Source organism: Lonchura striata, chromosome 3, assembly GCF_046129695.1.
Source record: "Lonchura striata isolate bLonStr1 chromosome 3, bLonStr1.mat, whole genome shotgun sequence".
Taxonomy (NCBI): Eukaryota; Metazoa; Chordata; class Aves; order Passeriformes; family Estrildidae; genus Lonchura; species Lonchura striata.
In genome coordinates, this window is record NC_134605.1 from 28940670 (window position 1) to 28966494 (window position 25825).

Consider the following 25825-nt stretch of genomic DNA (forward strand, 5'->3'; position numbering starts at 1 on the left):
GCAACAGATTTTCTTTTCTGCAAGTGCAAATAACTATGTGAATCAACAGCTGTTGTAGCTGCTGCTGAGCTAACCTCCAGAGTGAAGGAAACCTCTCACCTACCTGCTCTTCCATTAGCCTATTAAAATATTGGGGTTTTGATGCTGCAAAGTGTTTCTGCCTTCTTTTTATCCATCAGCATTGAAATAGGAATATACAATTGCTTTTGCAGTAAGATATGTGGAACTTAAGGTTGACATAAATGTATGAAAGTCTGCTTTGACAAAGAAACAAGACATAAGCAAGACATATTCCACATTAAATGAAATAGGAAAAATGTAACACTGCTATCTCAAAGCCTGGTGTGGCATGAAATCTCAGCAACCAAGTGGCCATTAGGAATGTAGGTACCTCACAAATAATAGGGAAGGTTTAGAAAATCCTATCAATATACATGATGTTAGCATAAATCTCCCAATTTAAGAAACTACATTAGTTTTCATAGGTCTATCAAGATTTTATTACTTTTCTAGGTTTTTTCAAGTACAATAATGCAAGATAGACTTTTCTCTTTATAAACACTTCAACAGCAAAGGATAATTAATCATTTGAACTGATAATAAATGGACTACTGTCTAATAACTGACTTTAGAACTGACCTGATATTATCATGTAACAAAAATATATTTGGAATATCTTGGAACAACTGGTCTACTATAGGCTGAATCTGACATAGAAGGGAAAGAAAATCTTTAGTCACAGGCTTGCCAAGCCTGGGAAGAGGGCTTTAAACTGAAGTTACTGGGGAATGTGATCCTTAATCTATTCCACTCCTACCACCAGCATGCCAGTGCCAGTACCTTCAGGGCTATGATCTCACTGGCATCACAGACACGGTGGGATGGCTCCTCACTGGAGTGTTGGAACAGATTGCCACAGGCTCTTCAGGAAAGCCAGGCAGGAGAGAGCAGGAGGGGCTGTCACCACATCAACAGCAGCTGGAGTGGATGAAGTTCCACCTAGGGATGGGTGAGGAGCTGACTAGGAGCTTATGGGTCAGGCTCAAGGGAGGACAGGGACAAGTGACATTACAGGGGAGTCTGCTGTAGGCTGCCTGACCAGGAAGCTCTTCTGTAGACAGACAGGAGCAGTCTCACAGTCACAAACCCTGGTCCTCCAGGGGGACTCAAACCACTCCCATATCTGCTGGAGGGACTGCACGGCAGAGCATAAACAATCCAGGAGTTTCACACATCACACTGAAATTCCTTCTCCAAGTGACAGAGGAGCCAATGAGGAGAGGTGCCATGCTGGACCTTGTTCTCACCAACAAGGAGGAGCTGTGGGGAACATGAAGCTCAAGGGCAGCCTTGGCAGTAGTGACTATGAAATGGTGGAATTCAAGGACCTAAGGGCAGTGACGAGGGTGCACATCAAGCTCAGTACCCTGAGCTCCAGGAGAGCAGACTCTAGCATGTCTGAGAGTGATCACAATCCTCAGTTATAATTCTAAGAAGTAACAACATGAACTGACTGGTTTTGAGCAATACAAACATGAAATTTTCATACATAAATATTAATCAAATGATGAGAAATGAACAAGTTAAAAAATGTCCTGTGAGGGGACAATTCATTAATGGAACAAAGGGTCAGAGTATCAAATGATTTGGCAATCAAATAAATATTTATTTTTTTGTTCCAGCTTTATTTTTACAGTTAATTACCTATTTCAAAGAGCAGGACAACAGTTCAAACAGGAACCTGCTGGCTCTCTCTCTGAAGCCTCAGCTTCATCTACACTGAGGCTATCATGCAGCTCAAAAATCATATTAAATAAAAATCTTCTGAGCATTGTATACAGTTGAAAGTTACCTGGTGAGGGACTTGAGCATCCAAAAAATGGAATCACCAATGAAGATGCAGAAACCACGGGAAAAATTTTGGTATCTTTCCACTGGTTAGAGATGAAATTGTGATCTGGTATAACTAATCTGGGAGCACTGAAACAGCAGATGCTTCTGTATTTGAAGGTGGAGAATCATTGGCAAGATTTGCACATGCAGACACATATGGAAGAGCAAGAAACCATACAGGTAACTACTGAATGGAGTGGACAGAATTTTTCTAGAAAGCTTGGATGAAACCCATGTATCTAGTGCCAAGTTCTTGCACTGCTGCTCATTTCCACAAACTCATTTAAAAATTCAATATACAATAGCAAAACCACCTTTGTAAAGGAAGAACAAAACCAAAGTAACATCACCTGTTTCTGCCTTCTGCATTTGCAGGAGACAAACTCTAAATAGAAGTGATTCAGACCAAAAGCAGCCTACCTTTTCTTGTAAAACAACACAATCCCCATAGGATTTGACTAGACATAATTTTGTTGTAATTTCTTTTCCATTTCCTTTCATGACCTCAGTCATGAAAGGAAATGGAAAAGTCGTGCTTCAGGATAGCTCCCACTCCCCTTTCTTTTAAATTAAATTGAGCGTCTAATCAAAACATATAGTTCAAATGTTAAACAAAAAGGTGCTGCTTTTGCTGCATGCCTTGGATTTACTTTCATCTTTCCAAAATTGGCCTGATTCCACAAAAAGGGAAGGGGTAGAGAAGAGGGATGGAGAGAATGCCATAGAAGTACATGCAAGATAACTCCAAAATTAGGATTAATCCCAAACGGTAATGTATTTTCACTGTATAGGTGAGCTTTACCCTTTCTATAGAATGCGACCCTTACTCAACCAGCTGATTTCAAGCACATCAAGGCATCACAACCCTTGATTTCAAGCACACACATGCCCATTGCACATGCACCATGGCCTTTTTTTTCCAGACAATCCCTATTTTACCTGCTCTGCCTCCTTAGCCAACCTGACACCTCTCAGCTAGCAGCCCCTTGTTCATAAGCCTTTTTGCATCACCTCCTCTCATGCTGTCACCACTTCTCTACTGTTATCCTTGTCCAGATGCAAAGCATCATTGCTATTTTGCACCACAAGTAGTTTACACACCTTTAAATGCAATGGGAGACTTTCAGGAGATGAAGCAGGACAGTCCAGAGAATCCACACCCAGCTGGAACTACCCATACACAATCTGTCCTAGGAAGCTAATGTCCTGAAGGAAAAGTAGCTTGCCACTGGTTTGGTGGGTTTCTGCGGTGTCCCACAGCCTCTGTGCTGTGAGCATCCAGGAGCTGTGACCACACCCTTCAGCCCAAACAAGGTAATGAATTGGGAACAAAAAGAGAATGCAGAGTGCAGAACCTGAACTGGGCAGCACTAGGACAGACACACAAGTTTTCCTGTTATCCCCTCTGCCAGCGCAGCCACAGGAGGACAAATGGAAAAAAATCAACTCACCCCAACCAATGCAGAGATAGATGTGGAAAATCCTCTGCTCAGAGAAGACCGAAAGTACCAGCAGTGTGTACAGGTACATGCCTTCCACCAGCAGCCAGTAGTAATTTGCAGCCACACAATACTGCATCATCACAAAGACCAAACGGCAGCTGAGTGATTCCTGTGACAGAAGAAAGCACAGCCCAAAGTAACCCAACAGGGACTGAGAATAAAAGGATACTAACTCAAAAGACCAAAAGACTGCTTCTCTTTACTATTCTTGCTCCTCAAAAAGAGAGCTTGCTAAAGTAATCATATGTTTTATTGCTGAACGGACAGAAGCCAGTAATAGGTGCTATGCACAGCAGACAGATGCTTTCAACAACACTACTCCTTAAAATAAGGGTACATGTTCTGTATTTTCCCCTCAACAAGCAATGGATTTTATTTTGAAAAGCATGAATAAAGATGAAAAGAACAAGTGAAAGGTACTGTATCAACGACAGTCAGTGAATCTTTCAATTTCCTGGATACTCTGTTTTGCAGTTGAGAATTTCTTTATTAAAAAGAAAAGAGTGGATGCCATAATGTTGACTATTTGTCAAAGCAAAATATATTTTCATAGAATAGCAATGTTGCCCAGTGCACCCCATTTAAGTGCAAATTCTCTCATAGCTGGTAAAATACAGAGATGATCAGTAGGGCTTTAGATAAGTAGGAAACCTGATTACCTAATTAATATATCCATCAGACCTGATGAAACCACTATTGAGTAAACCGTGTGTAAAATCAAAGTCTACACTTTTTGGAAAGAGGAAATGACAGACAATCCAATATGAACATTTCCAAACCATTTAAGATACAATGTTATTTTCTGGCAACTGATAAATTGCAGATAAGAAAAAAAATCAACCATCATATGAGATTCACTAAGTTGTTTTAGCACTTCTGCCTTAGGGCACTAAGGATGCATCAAGAGAGTTTCCCTTACCACTCCAACCCTGTACTGCAGCAGCAAATGCCATACCCATGTTTTAGAGTCTTAAGAGTTATACAGATAATAAAGCTACTTTTCTTTGCAGTTTCAAGTACATTTTGCATTCCAAACTCAAATGGGGAAGGGCACACTTTCATCATTATTTACAGAAGAGTTGTATATCCTCTCTCATCAGTTAGAATTATTTAATTAGCCTATTCCTCCAAAGCTTTTCTAAATGCTTTCAAATTTGCATTTTAATCAGACACTTCCTTTTTCTCCTGTCATCAAAACATTATATAGAGATGACCAAGAACAACCAACTTAGCTGGTGGACAACCAACTTACCAAATGGACAGTTCTATCACAAAAAGTGCTGGCTTAGGAGAATAAATGCTCTCTTGCCACTGCTGGAAAGAAATTAAACTGCAGCGCAAAAAGAAGATATGGGCATTGGTGTAATATATATGTGTATATATATATATATATATATATATATGTATGCAAAAAATAATCAGCTTCTTGTTTGTCTGTCTACTGGGGGCAAACTCCCCACAGGTAGAAAAGCATGCTATGCTATCAACTAAAGAATTAAATTACCTACTGTCATGCAGGCACACCACAGTGATGGCTCCAATATCCTCCGAACGACCACAGTGTCTGCCCTTACCTGGAAGGCTATAAGTCCTTCCCACTGGTACTCTTGTGTGGCTGTGCTGTACATCCATTTCACCACTGAGTCTTTAATGAAAACAGATATAGCCCGGAGGATAAAAGAGGCGAAGAGGTTCAGGTGAATGTAATTCCTTGTGCAATGCAGATGTCTGTAAAAAGAAAAATCTAGTCACGATCCACTACCTATATTAAAGATGCAACATCAGACAGACACAGGACTGAGAAAGGGAACAATGAGCCCTGTAAGAAATCAGGAGGCACCAGAGGAAATCCCATAACTTGAGAATGGCTGTAGGGATTTCAGACTGCCTTTGGGAAGAAAATACTATCAAGGAAAACACATTCAAAACTTCAACCCTTAGAGACAATGTTTGGGGAGAGGAAGAAGACAGGTGTATTAAGAAAAAAAAAAGTCAAAAGCTTAAGAAGTGTAAAAATAAAGTCATTTCCAGAAGCCTTATCTGAAAGAACTGAAAAAGTCAAGTTCCACATAATGCTGAAGCTAATTGCTTTGAATTGACCCCAGTGTCACTGTGCAAGTTTACCTTGGCAAAGCTCAGCACTGGTATGCAGTGCAGCTTCTGGCTGTGCTCAAGCTCACAATGAGAAAACATCCACCTGCAAATCACCCTTCGACAACAAGAGAAAAATCTATATTCAAACTGCCTTCTGGGAAAATTGTTAATACTTTTTGTAGAAGTAAAAGGAACAGATTTTTCACCTCTGCATTCAGAATTGAAAACAAAAAAAACAGAGGAAAAATCCTTTTGAATTTCAGCAGCCTGCTGCAAAGACAATAAAATTGCTACTTGTCAAAAAAAAAAGTGTGTTAAGGGATAGCAAAAGCAACTGCAGTCATGTATAGGGCATCCACTTGCAGAGTGCTGCCAATATTTTACCAGCCTTATTCACAAACATTTTTCTCCCAGCTCTGCAAGGGTACACACTTTGCCAAAAAGAAAGTTACACTAGGTATGATTTTTAAGATGCTAAAAGACAGATGTAACACATGGTAATCGGCAATTATTTCAGCAAAAGTTTCAGTGAACTTATATTTCATGTGTCTGGTTTTTACAGCTCTATAAATTTTGGTAGAAAAACTGACTTGGTCTGAAAATTAGAGGCTTGCACTGAAGAACAACTTGTTTATCACAGGTCAGGTAGAATTTTTGTATCACTTTTAAGTCACAATTTATTTCAAAATTTACCTATTATTAATACTTGTGTTCCTTAAACTCAAAATTCATTTGTTGCTACCCTTCAGAACTGCTACACATTTCAATCTGATTGAAAAAGTTATGTAAATTAGGCAATTGAAGAAAATAGTTTGCAAGTAGTTACTGAGTATTTTTGCTACTGGCAATGCAAGTTATTAAAATTGTTTCAGTCATGAAGTTATGGGCCTAATTCAGCTTCCACCACTGAAATTACAGACTTTCCTTCCTTTTTTTTTGGAGGATCCAAAATAGTACTCTAGACAGATACTGTTTCCTCTGCTGTATCACCTTTAAAGACAAATATAAATGTAATTCTGTAGTCTAAGAACTCTAAGAGGCCCATCAGTATTTGCAAGTCATTGAATTAGATTTTGATCCCCATTTGTTGAGGCTGAGCAGAGATTCCAGTCAGAAACCAGAAACTGCCATGCTCAAAGGGGTAGGTCTCATATTTCATGAGATCCAGGATGACATTGTCTCCTGGTAAACAACTGAGACAGGAGAACAGAAAAATGGACTGATAGCATAGTTTTAACAAGACTCTTGGTACCTCTGATGTCCCTAGACCCTCACTTTCAAAATAAGAACTACACACTTGTGTACAGTTCACAATTGAAGGAAAAAAATGCTAAAGCATCATCCCACAAGTCAAGACATCAAAATTCCCTCTCTCCTACCACTTCTTGGGGACAAACTTGCTCTTTGTTCCCTGCCAGAAAACATTCTTTCTTCCTTCCTTCAAAAAGTACATGGTTGTGCTCTGTGACCTTTACATTTGGTCTGCTAAGATTACTCAAGAAGTGTCATTGAGAGGTGAAATGAGGGGAAAACAGTTATCCTGGGAGACATTTGGAGACTTCCAAGACCATCTGGTCCTTCTTCAGAAAGGTCCCAAAGTTGCACAGGTACAACACATACAAATCATAACTATCACATGGTATTCACAGAGGGTGAGCATGTCTATGAATTTTTGCAGTCATTTTAAGACTTCCTTGATATTGCCCATTTATGCTTCTCCACTGGAAGGAGAAGAGATAATATAGTGCTAAAAAAGTATGGTTCAATGTTAGAAGGCTTTCATCACTTCAGTTTTGGAAATTAGAAGACATGACTGACCTCTTTAAACATATAAGGGAAGAAATGAAAGGGACTGCCTTGCTAAAAGTGTAATGCAGGCACCAGAGGAAATGACCAATAACTGGCAGTGGTAATTCTTCAGTCAGGGAAGGAAGTTTGTTAAGGATCAGAGGATTACTAAAGGTTCCTGACTTGACTTGAGTACCAGGACATGGAACATTATACTATTTCAGGAGGCAGCCTCACCAGGACATAAGAGGGATGGGATCTGGCTGGAGGGATCAGTTTCACGGCAGAGGGACTTCCTTCCTGCAACAGAACAGGATCTCATTTTTGTGTTTTCTAGGTATCCATCAGCTGTGCTCAGCACCCCCAAACTGAAGGAAAGTCTGGCTGGAATAAAAACATCTCTTGCATTTACAGAGGGGAGAAAAAAAAAAAAATAAAAAGATCCCTATTAGAATCCAAAGTTGTGTTTTGGTCTGGTGGGGGTTTTGGTTAAAAAATTAATAAAAGACAAAATACACACACTGTATCTTTGGCCTGGGCAACCAAGAGAGTCTAAATTTTTATATGTTCTATTGAATTTGTAGGTGCAAACCTGGATGAACTCAATATGTCACTATGACCAGCTGTCAGCAATTTATTTCACAAATGTTTCAAGTTCCAAATTAAGACTCTCTCCCATATTGTGAACGAAATAAGAATTTCTGAAAGTTCTCCAAAATTATAAATTTTATCAAAAATCCATTTCTGCACATCTTGTATGTGAAGGCTGGGACACAGGCCAGACTGAGATTTATGCTCTGGTTAACTCCAAACAAAGCAAGATGAAAATTTTTCTCCTAGATGTCCTTGCCCATTTCAGATGTGTGCCTCATCTTCAAGGTGAGACCATGAAGGAATGCTTGCATCTCTCTCTTTTACCACCTATTCCAATGGAAATTTCATTGAAATAAAAACCTGCCAAACAAAATACTCCAACTGATAACAAGTACCTGTTCTACGTGTTCATATGGGCAACTGCAAAAATTTGGCAATTTTGCTTGCATTTTGAGAAGGAATTATTTTAGGAAGAAACACAGAAGTGACAAAAGATAGAGAAATAATGAGGTGATGGAAGGAGGGAGAAAAATAATCAAATGTTTCTGTTAAAGTCTGATACTATCATATAGAAAAACATAAAACCTTTAGCTCACTCTCTTCAAAGCTTCTCCAGTTACCTGAATCCAAGAAGAATGGCAGTTGCTATTACAAGGGCAGAGAAGGAAAGAGCATATCCAATGGTGTATATGATGGACAAATTCAGGAGCTGTTCTTCTGGTGCATCCTGAGAGCATATAAAGAAGAAAAGAAAAACAAAAAAGTGGAGGGGGAAAAGAGAGAGCTCATGGCCTTCAGTTCTTTCCTCCCAGCTACCTTCTAGCTTTCTTAATGATAGCCAGAAACCATTCTCTTACTTTCAAGTTTAAATGCACGTGTCAAGTCGGTCTTCCACTTTCTATATGCTCAAAAAAATTAAAAATTTAATCTTAATTCCTCAGCTGCTTCCAGGTATTGGCTCAAATAGTTGGGTTTTGCAGCCTGGCTAGAAAAATAGATAATGTGCCATTATTTCATAATAAATAGATAATGTGACATCATTTCATAATAAAGTTGGAGAGACATGAATTCCACACAAGCAAGTCTTAAAACTGATGGCAGGAAGCACAGACACAACTCATAGTAAAAATGGAAGACCTAATCTTTTCAGACTTAAGCACTTCAAGCAAGTCTCCTTACTGTGATAATGAGGGAGGGTCCTCATCTGCACTTGGAAGTGCTACATCTATACTTCAAAGTGCAACAAGCCAGGACCTATTTGATGATTTGGAGGCAAAACATGTCATGCATTCATATAGCTAAACCCTTTTCTGCCCCCAAATAACCTGTGTTCTACCTCAACTATTCTACCTCCTGGTAACAAACCACAGCCCAACAGCACCTCATGACCTGGGTGTTAACACACTCTTAGAGAGGCAGTGACCTGCTGCAGACAAGAGCAGCAGGGGCTCTCTTCAGATTAACTGAAAACATGATTATTGAGACCCTTGCTTGAAAATTCTGGCCAAAATCCTTATTGAGAAGAGAATTACTTGAAAAGGTACGGCAGGTCTGAATTTTAAGACAGTCTTACTGCTTAGCCTCCAAGGCACATTCATATTCACTGTTCTAGCTCATCTCTAAGCACTTATCTTTGTCTAAATAGACTCAGGGATTTTATTTCCCTTCTTCAAGCTGCTAACTCTGCAATTGACTCCTGAGACCTGTGCTGTACAAAGGAATACAGTCTTTGTACTTCATAAATTAGGTACAGTTATTCAGTATTTTGCACAGCCAGGAGGCTTTAAGGTGAACACACAGACTGTACCTCAGATTTGCTAGCTTATTGCTTTAAAGGGAATGCTATGAAAGTTGCCTTATGAAAAGCAAAATGTCTTCAGTATCAAAGCTTAAGCAAACAACTGAAACCTAACAATTTAAAACACATACACAGATGAAAATGACATCATACACCTAAATTTATAAAGACTCACTAACACTTTGGAATTTGTTTTAGTTACCTTTGTAATATAACACATGACAAACTCATAACAACAACTTCTTGTTCCCATATGCCAGATGCATAAACCAAAGTTACTATGGGGCTCTATATACATTAGCTGGAAAGCCAAACATGGCTGTTCACATTTCAGGGAGTGACACCATGTGCAAAGGGTTTCAGAATCCAGATGAGTTAATGAAAAACTGGAGGCAGGAGCCAAATAAAAGAGTGTTACCGTTAGGTATCTCACTCATTGGCATGTCCCAGCACAGCTCTGGAAGAAATCATAATGGCCAACAAGGAAAAGTCAAACATCCAGGCTTATACACAGCGTTAAGACAATGTGTTTTGCTGATATAGCACAGAACACAAAAGGGAAACCACAGAGGACATAGATCCTGCAGTTCTTGGGATTTTCATAAACTTGAACTGTTTTGACTAGGTAATGCACTAGTTCCCAGTACTCCAGGATAGAGAGAGTTCACTCAGTTTCTGTGAAGAAAAGCATCACCCTGAGAAGTTCACAGTAGTAGCGGTATCACGTGTCATAGGAAATGCACACAGTGCACTGGCTGACGCCAATGGCTGTCAAAAATCCTCTGAAAATCCCTATGCTCTCCTTCATTTAGTGCCAGGCATCTTAGCTCCCTGCAGAGTAAAAAGCACGAGGGCAAGAAAATAATACTGACAAGCCTAATTCCATCACCCACAGAAAATGAAGGTATAAAGAAAAAAAAAGGGCAGGTATTGCCCCATGCCCAAAGGTGAAAAAGCAAATATCCTTCAATTCAGTTCATCTTAATCACCGCTAAAAAGACAGAGCAAATGGTCACTATTACAATGACCATTTTACCATTGGTCATATTACAACGACAAGTGACAATGGAAAACAGGCAAAGGAATAACAGTAGGTCATTCCTTCAGCTGAGCTCCTTGTTCAACTTGCACCACAGCTGGGATGACCCAAATAACTTCTCTTGGCTCTAACGTACATTTAATTGTGCTCTCATCTATCCTTCATGTTCCCTTTGTTGAAGAGGAGAGACCTGATGTCCCTTAGCATTAGGCTCATTGAGGTGAGTCAGTCAGGATTACTCTGACAGGAGAAAAACGCTGTGTCGCTGTCGAGGCAGGATGGGAATGAGAAGACTCTGATCAGAAGGCTGCTGAGAGTAAAACTCCGATTTATTCAAAACACACCGCTCTTTTATACAGAGCTTTGTGAGGCCAACTCCATTGGTTCTGAAGTGAAAACAACCCACAGCATTGGTGCAAAGTGCTTGATGCACAGTGATAGAACTTAACTATAAACAATGTGAAAAACAAGAGAGATAAAGAATTATTTACATTCTTCTCCAGCTCTTTCCCAGGCTTCTGCCTGGCTAGAAACTCTCGTTTCTCTCTTTGACTGAATCTGAGTCCCACATGCATGGGCATCAAAAATTAATTTTTTCCCTCTCTTCTGCTTTGTCCTAAATAACAGCAGCAAGATGGGGGGAAATGGGCAAAAGTCTTACCTGGTCAGAGGGCTCACACTCAGAGAGGTTCCTCCAGGGCAGGGTTGAATTCTCCTTCAGCAGCCAGGTCCCCTCCAAGGTGCAGAAGCGGTACACCTGCCCATGCAGCACTGCCAGGAGCAAAATGAGCCACAGGGTCACTGGAAGAGAGCCTACTCGACCAAGGGGCAAGGCTCACAAAGCATCTCCATGCAACCCTCCTTCCTCACCCACTGCTCTCCTGGCTGGAGAGGGAAGCTGCAGCATGGCAGGGGAAGTACCTGCTCCCTGCCTGCCCCCAACACTCTGCTGCTGGTCCTCAGGGTCCCAGAGCAGCTGCCAAGGTATCAGATGGCACCAGGACATGTTCCAGGACAGTTGCTGACCATTCCACACTAATAATTGCTGCCATATTTGTGTGGATTTTATAACGTGCATAAATTCCAGCTCACTAAAATATTAGATTCTGAAACAAAGAAATTCTAGGAATGTTAAGCTTCAGATACAGATTCTACATGGAAAAGAAGGTACACAAAGAGTAAATGTACTTTTTCTTTTCCAAAAGCATGCAGACCCAGAGAAACCTTAGAACGGGTATGCTAACACAAGCTTCCCAAAATATAAATGCTTATACAAACATCTGTGCTACAAAATGAAGCCATAAATCTTTTCCTAAACTAAGTACCCTTTCTATTCTATACCCTTTCTATAATAACAAAATTAGTAATAAATTAAACACCTTTCTCAAGCAGTAAGCTGCTTGATAATGTAAAAGTAAGTACATTGAAATGGCTCCTAATAAAATTATGTCAGACTGAAGTACCAAAAGAAAAAGTGCAAAGGGAAAGCAGCACTCAGTAATAGTGTATGAAAAGAAATTCCCTCTCTAGTGTCTGGAGTACTGGGGAAATCTAACAGCTTAGACAGCTGTAGACACAAGCAACTGGAAGTGTCCTTGTATGAGCTGTTTAGCAAATAAAGTTTCTCACTAATCACATTTTTGATCCAGTAAACTGACCTATTCTGTATAATGAATCTACCCCTCAAAAAGCAATGCTGAGTCAATCCCTCAACCAGGGTTAGCCTCTGCCCAGACAATGTTTGGAAAAATACACTTACAATATTATGGGTATAAGAAGATGAGTTATGAGGATTCAGTTCTACATGGGCATCAAAACACCTCCCAGTTACGGCTTTTGCTCAAACCCAGCTTTGCCTGCTTCAACCTCATCCTGTTGTCAGCTCCCTCATTACTGCAAACTAGAATAATTAGAATTTGGTATTTCTGTTCAATGGGAAAATTTTAAAATGTATTTGAAATTCTAACAACCCAGTAGGCTATTTGCATGTTAGCTGACAACAGATAATCTATTTTATAATTGTCAGCAGCAGACAACTAGTAGGTACTCTAAGTAATAAATGTTAAAAAATATATAAACATTAATATTCTAATAAGCCATTTTTAATGAGTATGCTAAATGGTAGCTGATAATGGTTCTGGTATACAGTCTATTTGGTTTTGTAATTGCTATACTGAATACACCAGTAAGAGGTAATATCAAGATGAGATAAAAATTAACCTATGTTCATGGAGGTTTTTTCCTTACTATTAAGGATATTAAGGATATGTGTTCATACAAAAACAGAAGGAGATATTAGGTACAGCATCTGCAACACACATTCACAGCCACTAACTGCACCTGCTCTCATTATCTACTGCCAGTGACAACCACTTCCTTAGGTTAGCACATTGCTATGATGTCGCTCAAGGGTAATAAAAATGCTTATTTAGGAGCATCAGGAGTAAAAGAAAGACTAGGAAAACATGGGTCCTCTCAGGAAGGATATAGGAGACCTGGCTGCAGAGGACAGGCAGAGGGCTGTGAGGTTCTCAATGGCTTTTTTGCTTCAGCCTGGAGAAGAAAAGGCTCCAGAGAAACTCTACAACAGCCTTTCAGTTCCTGAAGAAGAAAAGCTTGAGAGTAAATTTGGATTAGATATTAGAAAGAAATTCTTTACTGTAAAGGTGGTGAATCACTGCAACAGGTTATGTTGAGAGGCTGAGGACACCACATCCCTGGAAGAGTTCAAGACCAGGCTGGATTTGAGCAACCTGGCCTAGTGAAAGATAATCTCAGTCCAGGGCATGGTGGTTAGAACTAGATCTTTCAGGTCTCTCCCAACCCAACCATTCCATGATTCTATGAATATATTAAGGATATCACACATCATTCCCACTCTCATCCCCTTTATGATTAGTGGTCAGCAATTTGAAGCATGCCATTCAAAACACCTATGCAAAAGCAGCCCTAGGTATCAGTAAATATCGTGTACTTGGAGACAATGAACATGAAAACCAGGAAGTTTAAGTCCAGAGGGTCATAGGATTAGGAACTTTTGTCTGACTGCCATTAGATCAGCTATAACCAAGCATTACAAGACAAAGTTATTATGAGGCATAATCTCAGAAAACAAGAAATTTGACTATATTCCTGGAAAATAAAACACAAGGGAAAAAACCCCCACCCCTCTGAAAGAGAATTAATTAAAAAACAAGCAAACAAGAAAACCCCAAACCTCAACATTATTTCATATTCTCTAAAACTCTTTGTGAATTCCCCCACTCTGCCTCTGTTTCTTAGTGGCAAGGTCTAATTGGAATGAATGCTTAGCTTCAATATATTTATTTTCTCTCCCAATCATTATGACACACTTTAATTTTCTTTTTATTGATAAGACTTTTTAAATAATGAAGAGGAAAATCTAGTATATCCTGAAGGCTGGCATATATTAGAGAATTGAAAGGTTTACTGTAAATGAAACATGGAATTTGTTATCATACAGAAAGACAAGGCAATTCATTTAGATATGAAGAAAAAAAAATAATATAATGCTATTACACTGGACAGGAACATTCCTGCCACATCTAGGAGTCACAAACTCTCAAAGTGGATGGCTCCCACAGACTTCTAGGGTCACATGCCAGCTGTGTCAGATTATCATAGACTCACTAATTGCTAAATTAGGGGTAACCAGTGCAGGACTCTGAGGCAAGTGAAGACCAGGTGGGCTATCCGTAGCCAGGAAGAGCCTTAAAATGTAAAAGAATAAATCAAGCTAATTCAAAATAGATGAGACTGCACATGACAATATGAGAGTCTGAATACCTGATATATAGAATAATTTATTAGCCAAAATGCTTATGAGATAGAAAATGTTATAAAAAAGAATGTTTAAAGAGCATTTATAAAAATGTTATAAAAATTTCCACTTTGAAGTACCATTAAGATTCTAGTTGATACATGGGACAACACATGAAAGAGCTGAGAAAGTGCAGAATGCAGGGCATGAAAATAAACACAGGGCTGATGCACAGCAGGTAGCCAGTTACTCTCAGAAATGTGAAAACAAGTCTCACTGTTGTGGAAATGGAATGCTTTCAGTAATATGTCAGACTCCCCATTACCCACACAGCATTGCTGTGGAGCTGTGAAGGGCTCAGACATTAATAAACACCACACACATGAGACCCTTCATGCCTTGCAGCTCGGTCCATCCAACACCAGCAGTATGCAGGGTCTCCCAAGCAAACCCAGCCCAAGGGTGTGGCCATCTTCGAGCGCCATGTGATCAGTCGGAGAAGCTGCCTGGAGGAGACTGCCCAAAGCCCAGATTTCACACAGCATGCCCATGGGAAGGTGTGCCTCTGAAACAAAATTCCCAGATTGCATCAGCCCACATTCCTACTTTCTCCATTTCCCAGAAGCGGAAGGCAAACAGCCTCCACCTACTTCTCCTGTGGGCAACAAGCTCAGGCACAGGCTGCCACCTACTACTCCCCAAACACAGAAAAAGTTGTTAATGACCAGCAGCTCAGAAGAGATTCACCTGAGCTGAATGCTTTTCCCCAGTCTTGTCTCAGTGACGTGAGGGACAGAGTAAAACACCAGCAGCTCTGCTTTGGTGTTTCTCAAAAATAACCTATAAAACCCTGGAGACTTTAAATCTTCTAATATACAAAATTCCCATCTTTGTTGCAGGTCCAACAAAACTCAAGGAATCCACTAGCTTGTAATCAGGAATGTTTTGACTCAAGAATTGCAAGTGTTTTACCATTCTTTCTGCTCAGAGGAAAGCATGTGGGTTGCAATAAAGCTACCTAAAAAGGTTTCAAAACTATTTTTTTGCATGTACTTTTTATTACCCTCTCTGCACAGGTGGTCATGGCTTAAGATAGCAGAGATCTTCAACCTTCTAAAACAGATAAAGGGATAGTATATGTACACATTCTCTCTTTGCTGAGGGCCTGGTCCAAAGCTCACTAGGAACCTCATTTCCTGCAACTTTCATGCAGTGCCATCGCTGAAAAGAAAATCAGTTATTAATAGACACTGAGACAAACTAACAGTGACATGCTAGAAGGTTGTGTGTATGCCATGACAGAAAGATGGCACCACACAGATTCCCCCACAGCTGCTGAGCAATTTCAGCTTCTTGCTCGCAGGTGGTTTACTAAGAGGCAAATCACATTTGTCCATGCCTGACTTCTGCAGTGACTCAGGCCCTCTTACCTTTAATGCAGTCAAAACACCAAGCATACAAAGACCAGCAGCAGTTTAACAGACCAGAGTGATGAACAATATTTTTAAAGGTTCAAGGTGGTTCTTGCCTCCTTGCTATCCTGCAATACCTTTTGCCTGTCCTGTTGAGATTTTTAGAATTCACTTAAGTTAGCAAAATGAATTAAGCATTTATATTTTAGCTTGTAGAATTATGTATTGAATTTTAACCTTTTTCTTAAGAAACCTCCGCAAAGGTACAAAAGGGCATAAGAAAATGCAAATTACTGAAGCTTCTTGCAAAAGAACAATAACAAAAAGGGACCGAAAATACAAAGAACCCAGATAAAGAGGCTCCTCTGTCTCCAAGCTTACCAAATTAACATATGGTACTCAGATAAGCACCAAAAGACTGAAAGCGCATGTGCAGACAAGAAGAGTTCAAAAGTTCAACCATGAGGAAGACCATGATCTTCAGCTTCAGAGACCACCACAGACCTCCACAGGTCCACCACAGCAAACCACGTGTGCCCAGAAGGGCGTGGACCTATTTAGCATGAGGGGCGAGGGCAGGCGGTGCCAGGGGTTGAATATGCATAGAAAAATTGTGTAATGTAATGCATATGGAACACCTTTGGGAATAAAGGTTTGGGTCAGACTAAAGCTCAGTGCACAAGTCTTGGAGAGCGATCTCACCTGTGCCAGGCACTGGCAATACATACCCACTTCATAACTACCCTAAGTGTGGAGTCTATTTATTTATTCTGTGTATCACTTCACTGTTGTGTTTTCCGTTTCATACAACGTTTCAAATCATTCCACTATATTCTAGAATTAGCTACCATCCTCTGCAAATAAATCCACACCCAGTGCATAGGGAATCTGATTTTATTTACTTTTTAAGTGCAAAAAATTGCAAAACTTTTGGAACAGCAGCTTAATGGCACAAGTTTATTTGAACAGTGTCAATCACACCTCATTAGAATTACATGTTAAAACATGAACTGATGCCTAAAACTCAGTCTCTGTGAGCTGATAAAAGGTAGAGAGCTAGCATTGAAGCTAATAACCTCTATCTACTGAACCTGTAAATCAAATCAAATCCCAGAAGTAGCTTAATACTTTTACGTATGGAGAGGATGGGCAAAAAGCTCAAAAACTTTTCCTTATTAGCCCCATTTTTACTAGAAATAAAAACAAATTGAGTATCATCTGTATTTGAAACAGCCAACCTCATCTGCATTTTACAACATCAGGGTGTCAAGGTCAGTGTGACATTACTCACCCAATTGTCCCTGAGGATAAACTGGAACATTATTCATTGTAATAATAAATTACAACATGCCCTAGCCAATCAATTCTATTCAGGCAGAGAGATGAGAGAACGAGAACAAGAGACTGCAGTTTTGTCTGTCTGCTCTGTGTCAAGTATCCTTGTCTTCTGTTAACATCCATTCTCTACTTCCAACAGGGAAATTGTTTTGGAAAAGGTAACCATTTTCTCCATAAAGCAGGGTCTCTGCAGTAGGAGAGCATCACTACAGTCTTCAAGACAGACTGGCTTGTTCCTGAAATGAGCAAACTGCCCTTTGATGGGGACAGCAACTTACCACAATTTAGGAGGTTGCGCCCCCATCAGTAGTTCAGCTATCACTTTCTGTGAGTTGGACAATGCTCTCCTGAAAGGAATCACTCCTGGCTATAAAAGCTGCTACTAAGTGTCATTCAGCCCCAACCCCCCTGCTGCTTTCTGCAAAGACATCCTAAACCCAGGACTCATGCCTAGGAGCATGCAGCTAAAAGCATGCCATTAGGGAACAGCCTGATCCTGAAACCTCTAGGGAGCTGGAAGAGCCCCAGCCTGCACCACTGTCCAAGAATCACTTATCAAAGTGCTCCTTTGTGCTGGGCTTAATGCCACATCATGTGAAATTATATTACCTCAATAGGCAGTTTAACTACAGGTACTTTATTTAGTATTCTTTCCCACCATTCCTCTTCCATCATAATGTACTAGTTATCTCAACTCCTTTGCTTTTGCAATAACAAAAAGGAAAAAAAAAAAACAAGACTGTGCTTGCTTACTTGCACCATGGGGTGGCTGATAGGTGGGTGGAAGCTCAAGTCTGTCTCTTGGTAGGAGTGTTAATGCATTTACTTTTCTTTTTCCTCGTTACTCTTTTTCCTTGCAGTGTTTTGGCTTTTTTTTTTTTTTTTTTTTTTTTTTTTTTTTTTTTGAGGGATTCTTGGATCTTTGAAGCTAGGAGCTAGTGATGGAGAACATTCACAATAGGGATGTTTGAGTCTGTTTCCCCACCTCTCACCCAAATTATACACACTACTGAAAATTATTTTCTTCCTGCAGCAAGAACTTGAAGTGACCACCTGACATGACCTCATGCAGACCTAGCAGACATCTTTACATGGTGCAGGGAAGATCCAACCAAGCACAGGCCACACTGCAGGCTGCACAGACACCTCACATGTCCTGGAAATTCTCAGTGCCAGAATCCTCTGCTGTGCTATCAAAAGCACAAAGTCACAGACACTGCAGATGGAGATGTTTGGCATCACACATGGAATGGTGCCTGCATATTCATTCTTATTTAAAAGCATTTCTTTTGAAATTACGTTAACACAACAGCACTAAAGATTCAAGAATCAGGAAGTGTTAAGCTAAAGCTACTTAGATGAGTTCTAGTTCCACCCAGTAACAATGTTTCTACATGCACTGTCATACAGTTTTTCCAATAGAATCCAGTTTTATTCAGGACACAGAAGAGAGGGAGATAATGTTAAATTAGTTATTCTTACTACTGTGAGATTCAAGCCATATTTAAGCAGAATGAATCAAGTCTATACCAAATACTACATCATCTTATTGCATGGCCCATTCAAAGACCACCAAAAATTCAGCTCCCCAATGAGCACTAAAGGCTAGTAGATCATATGCATAAGGAGATGATCAAAAATAAAGAACATATTTTGGTAACATAATAAAGTCTCATTTATACAAAAAGAAAATTTGTTCTGCACGGGCATATTCAGTTCTCTTCATTGCAGAGATCATCCTTGCCAGCTCTGCAACATCTTGCCTCACTCAGCACAACTTTCTCAGTTAATAAGGCAATGATCCTGCAGAGAAGAGCCCCCTTTACTACATCTCACATGCAAATCCATTTCTCATACTGAAGGTATAAGATCTGTGAAAAAGAAAACAATCACAGAACATAGATTCATAATTAAAAACTACTTGCATAATGGTAGCCAATAAAGGTTATGGAAGCAAAGATGACCATACCAAATCACAAAGTATTCCTTAAGTCACAAATGTACACATCACTGGGTATGAGTTCGCATCTCAAAAATTTAAATACCTTTCTGGAAAAGAATATTGTTTTTAACAGAGCATTACCCTAAAAGGTGCAAGCATTTAATTTGAGGAACTTGTATGAAGAAAAGGCTGTTATTAACTATTCTAGACAACACTGACACCTCACATAACTTTTTGAAATAAACTTTAAAAAAAAATCATAAAAGTGCACACATGCATGTGGGCATCCGGTTTAATAAAGAATTTTATGAACCATAAAAGATATGTGAATTAATGCAATAAAAGAAGGCAGCTTATGAAAAACAAGTATTTATGATAATGGCACAGCTTTGTCACCATTTGGTAATGTGAAAAACGCCAATCACTTGGCTTTTAAAATTTTAAAAGTTTAATAATAATAAAATGGTTATAAAAATAATAATACAATTAGAGTAATAAAGTTTAGAGTTAGGACAATTACAAGACAATAAAAAGCAAAGAATTACAGACATCCGGATGCTGTTGGACACTAAGTCACGAAAAGCATGCCTTGTGAACAAAGGAACCACCCTTAAACCAATACACTTGTTGCATATTCATATATCCTTCATGGTTATGCATACATTCTATTCTAAACAAGAAACTCTGTCGTATGAGTCTGAGCAAGGACTGAAGAAATTAGCTTCTTCTGGTAAGAAGCCATAAACTCCTCTCCTTTGGAAGATTTAGGTGTTCCTCAAAGTGAGCATCTCATTCCTAAAAAAAACCTTCCCCACATACATAGTCCCTATTTTAACATTATGTTGGAACTTAAAACTATATTTAACACAATACTTAAAGACAATTAATACAGCATAACTTTCTAACATTACACATATAATATTCATTGTAACATTTGCAAAAAGCCAATCATAAAATATGTATTTTTCACAGTAAGATACCAAGAAGTACCATAAGAAGTTTTGTTTCAGAATAAATAAAAGTGGATTGGAATACATTTATTGCAACAACAAATGCGATTGGAAGTTTAATGCAAAACAAACTTGTAAAAATGATGTTAAGAGGTTTTGTGGTTTTAAGTTATTGTATCAGTTAATGTAATTAATAGAAGCCATCTTATTAGAGGATATTAAAATGATGCAAAAAAGAATTTCTGCAGTGAGAAGCTCTCTTAAAAGGCTGCAAACCACGTAACTAAAGTTTTCTCTAGGGCAGACAAAGGCCCTATTCTACGCTCATATTCCACGGCCTTATAAAAATAAGCAAAAAAACTCTCAAAACAAGTTAAAAAGAAGGGAAAAAAAAGCTAGGCAAATAATTAGCATAATACTTGCTGAGCTAAAAAAAAAACGAAGAAAAGACAATGTGTGTTAAATATGCACAGCCAGGAGGGAGAGCGATGTACACAGGCAAATGAACACTGGTTGGTTGATGCAGCTTCTGCGCAAAACAAAAAGCTCCAGAACATGGAGGCTAAAAGAAATGCCAGATGCTGCAAGCAAACTGCCAGTACTTGGCAACATGGAAATTAGTGGTATTTGGTTATCCACAAAAACAATGGTATACAAAACCACTGATTAAATAATCTGAAATTTATCATCTCTTGCAAGACAGGTAAAATCATCCAAAATATCCTAAACAAAAGGAAGCTTTCAGAAAATAAGTCATAAAATTTATCTCAAACTATTAAACTTCATTTAGGGCTAACTATAATTCTGCAAGAATTAGCTACTATCTACACAAAATAATGTGGATACTTCAAAGCAGAACAAATAATATAAAGCATTTCATCCATTTTAAAGACTGAAGACACACTATTCTTCTCTCCCCTAACTACATTCGTCTCCTTGGTTCTCTTCAGGTTCATTCCTTCAACCCTTCCTGCTGCTGCAATATTTAGTTCAATGCTGCTGCTCTACCTTCACACTCTTGCCCCCTTTCCCCCCACACTTTCCTACTTCTCTCTCAGCTCCTACTCAGGGTTGCCATTTTTCAAAGCCACCATAATTAAAATTACAACCTAACTCCAAACTCTCACATCTCCTTTCTCACCAGTCTATTTCTCAGCCTTCTTCATCATACTCCAAGCTCCTCCTGCTCCAGCCAAGCAGTGAAGGGGGCAAAATCTACAAGGAACATCTGCTCTTAGATCTGGACCTACTGCTGCCAACATCTGACCTCAACAGTCACACATTTCAAGAGAAAGGAACACTACTCCACACTGATTTGGCCTCTGGAGACTGTAGTTGCAAACAATCACACATAAGGAATTCATCCCCACAAGCAGCAAGAGACATATCACCAGCGTCACAGGAGCCACACTCCTCTTTCTCATCCACATCCTGAAATACAGAATAAGATTTTGACAAAGTGCTCTTGGAAAACATCAGCCTTTAAACAGAGTTCTAATTTGTTGAATCTCATCATGCCAAATGCTACAAATCTGTAAGAAACCAAATATGAGCTCTATCAAATAATGAAAAAAAAAGAAAGGACCAAGCAATTTCATTATGGAAACCACCATCTTTTCAGTCAATAGCGTCTGTATGCCACTAAAGCTGCAGTTATATCTGGATTTACATTTCCTTTACAAAATCAATGATTCTTACCCTCCAACCCAAAGCTGGGACCTATCCCTGATCTAAAAATCAGGATCTCTTATACTCTTATATGGGTAATTTTCCCCAAGTTCTTGATTCCAATTTAATTTCTGTTCAATTTTCATTGCTTGAAAGGTATTTGGATGGACATAAAATCCCTTTGACTTAAATTCTTCTTTTCCCTGCCAAGGAGCAATCCTTTCCCATGAATATTCACTGCCAATGCTATCTCACATTTAAAAAAACTTAGGCCCACTGTCATTCACCAGTTACACAACCACAATAGTTCCCACATTTTACCCATGCTTTCATTCTGTTTAAAGGAATTGTTGGTGTCCTGCCTTATTAAACTCCAGGACCATTACCAGGCAGTTTTTGCACATGTAAGCCAGTTTTTTGCCTTCTGAGGAAATATACCATTGAGCACTTGATCCTTTTCTTGCCTAATTAATTTTTGTTCATTCCAGTTGTCAAAAAGTAAATTAGAACCAGAAAGTCGTATGAGTCTGACCAGGCATCAACCAGCATTATTTTTGTCACCAAACAAATCATGTACCCAAGTTCTCTCATAAACATTGCCCAGAAAAGCTTTATTTATTTATTTATTTATTATTATTAAAGTGATGTATGGGAATCCTAACTGTTAATATTTGGAGCATTTGAGGAGGATTAAACACTTTGAAAATTCATACCAGGGACCTTGTATCTCAGGAAAAATCTACTCTATGACAGAAAACTCTCAAGGGGAAAGTCACCAATAAAACATGCAAGTAGAAAATAATACTTCTAAACAAATAAAACTGTGTGCATGATTAAGAAGTATAATCCTTGTAAAGATTAGTGTATTTTCAAGTTAAAGTAGCACATGCAAAATGGCATGAAAGGGAGGATGTTCTATAATTAGACTTGCATTCAGACACCTTTTAAGTCAGTCCACATTTTTTTGCAGCACTACTCTGTCAAATGAAATTATAAAAAAATCAACCACAAAGCTACTAAGATAGAGGCAAAGACTCAGCTGCCTTTAAATAAAGCACTTACATACACACATATATACGTAGATTGGTTTGTATCTACAACAAAATTTAACTGAGGATATTGGAAAAATAAATAACCTTTAAGATCACTACCACATCAGAAGCATATCTGTTAGGTGAAAGGACACACTGTTAGGTGAGAGGACACACATAGGTTGGATGTGAGAGGAGTCTTCCCCACAGCCCAAGGGAAGTGCCAGGAATTCCTGAAAAGGAGAGGAAGAAGTGAGCCATATGGGCAAGTTGCTCTCCACCTATACTGTTTTAAGATCAGCTATTCAGGCACATCTTCTGGGACTTGGGGAAAAAAAAAAACAACAAAACAACAAATATTTTACTAATTAGCAACATTTAAGCAAACTGAAAGTTAATAGTCTGTTTTCAGCAAGGCATTTAATTATATAGCACACACAAACACCATTGTTTATTCAGACCCTTAATTAGTTCACTTTACTCATCCACAGCAATTAAAAACTGCAAGCACTTAGGCATAAGTAACCTGAAGAAAGTTTTGAGGTCACTCTGTTTAAGAGTGCACTGGTACAGAAAACAAATAAAAGCAAGTAGATAACTTCAGTTATGCAAGTATGTAATGAGAGCACAGATGAAGTCTAAGATATCAAACATATTTAGCTACCTGCTAGACTAGCATAGACAAGGCACAGAGACAGTCCATCTCTTCCTTGCAGCTGGGTCTGATGGTGTTCATTTCTTACTGAAAGGCATTATTCATGGCCAGATCAGCTGTAGGAAATATCTCAAGCACTCACAAAATGAAGCTCAGCTATGTCTTTTCTGAGGTGTGGCTTGACATCCTTGACAGTGCATTTCAAGGAATTACTTTAAACAAAAACCATGATACAGTTATAACTAAGAAATTTCTGGAAAACATACAGCCCTGCCAACTGCTCCAACTCCCACAGACACTGCAAGCTGACATCCTACAGCAGGCTTCTCCAGCAGTGCAAAAATCATAATTCTTCCTAGAAGGTCTCAGGTGACCAGATCTATACTGACATATGAACATCATGCTTCCATCACACATATAAGTGTTTCAATGTCTGACTATGTGCAAAGTTTCCTGTTCTATAACACATTTGATGTATTTTGGCTGCGGCAGGAAAGGAATTGGAGCAGAGAGCTTTTCCTACAGAGATTGTCCCTTCAGAAAGTCACACCTCAGCCCAAGTGGAAGGTCATATGTCACTGCTCTATTGTGTGCACCTCAATTTGAAGTTAAGCATCAGTTTCTTTAAAAAGCTGTTTCTTTTACTTAAGCAAAATTGATAAAACTGAGAATGGCATTGCCATGTGGCCCAAAACAAATGCATGTTAATAACATCTATCTGTTAATGATTTTAAAAATTATTTCTGCCAACAGCCCCTATATCAACCCTTGAGATGAGCAACATATGTTTCAGAGTTCTCTAGTATACTACCAGATGGAGATTGACAAACAGAGACAGAGGTGAACTTGAAAGACTGAGATTTTTTTTTTAATTATTACTTTAAACAAACTGAAATTGCCAATTAGCTTGAGACAGCTTCTGGTGCAAGGAAATATAAATTTTGAATTGCTTATGGGTTAGCAAATGCAAAGAAACATTTTTCACTGAAAAAGGATCACACCTTTTTCAGCATTATTGAGAACTTTCTGGAAGCTTGGTTTTATTAAAGCAAATAAGGGAAGAAAATTTAAAAATGTCTAATCTTCAGAGTATCCAATAGTTGACGTGAAATTTATTTTCTTGCATGAAAAAAGGTAAGCAGGTACTTAAACTACATACTCACAAAGACATCTGCTGTCTCCGTTTTAAAAGACCATCTCAAACTGCAAAGCTGGATGATTAAACAAAAAGTGAGAGAGATGAAACCACACAAGGTTTAACTTGGTCCCTTGAACCAAATGTTCCTACCATGCACATAACTTCAAAAACTGTCTGAAGGAAAATTCTCACACAAATGCCTAGGTCCTCAGCTGTAGGTTTTCCACAGAGTTCTCTAAAAAGCAACAGAGTATCTTTGGTTTGCTTTGCACAGGCAGCATTAAGAGTTTCACCATCACAGCACTGTTATCCATAAGAGGTTTCACAAACAAAATCAAACATCTTTTTTTTTTTATGTTTTTGCTTCTTTCTGGCACTATGGCACTCTGTCCCCAAACTCCTTCTCCCTCTGTGTTTGAACAGCTTGCAAATGGAACTCAGGGAAAGGGAAAGGGAAGAGGACCAGGACATTGGATTTAATCCTGCAGCACAGCAGATGCCTTGGGAGTGCAGATGCTTGAACACCAACCCTGTTTGATAGCAAGGGGTTGAGAAGGGTTCTAAATCACATTTAACAAAAGATTGCCTGCAGAAGCTTTTCCAATGGTTAAGGCACCCAGGAGCAATGACACAAAATCCTGCTGAGGCAGAATTCTACGTATGATTCTAACCTGTGTCACGGTACAGCATGTCACAGATACAAAGCAATTGTGGCAACACCTTGACAAACACAACAAGGTTCTGGTTTCTTCCTCAGCCCTTCTCCTTCTCCCAGTCAAAGACAGATTTAGTTTGGGATCATATAAATTCAGTTCAAACTTTTGGTTTTCCTGCTTGTGTAGCAGGAAATGGAATCTTCAATATTGCTGTACGTGATACCATTACAATTGCATAATTGTGTAAGTACAATTACACTCTTGGGAAAAGAAATGCACCACACAAGAAGGAAGGTATTAATTAATGATTTAAGCAACAGCCAAGACTAATGACACTAAGGCTGAGTGGGGACTGTGCAGACAATTTCCATGATCTCTGCTGCACCACAATAAGGTTAGCCTATATCTCATAACCCTAGGGAAATTGCTTTAAACAATCATAAAATTCTCATGGTTAAACTGCTAACCTCTGATACTTCAGAGTTCCAAGGTTAGACCCCACTTCCACCTATGAGTCCCTACCTAATGACACATCAGGAAAAGATA

At 39.0% G+C, this 25825-nt stretch overlaps 1 protein-coding gene across 1 annotated transcript in view; it reads right to left on the reverse strand.

Moving 5' to 3' along the window:
- GLP1R (glucagon like peptide 1 receptor) overlaps window positions 1-25825 on the reverse strand; it is a 59097-nt gene that overhangs the window by 18797 nt on the left and 14475 nt on the right. Inside the window, exons 4-7 of the mRNA XM_021550451.3 lie at window positions 11370-11479; window positions 8492-8598; window positions 4970-5123; window positions 3345-3504 (exon numbers count right to left, since the gene is read on the reverse strand). Coding sequence (XP_021406126.2) covers window positions 3345-3504; window positions 4970-5123; window positions 8492-8598; window positions 11370-11479 — 531 coding nt within the window. The remainder of the gene's footprint in view (window positions 1-3344; window positions 3505-4969; window positions 5124-8491; window positions 8599-11369; window positions 11480-25825) is intronic.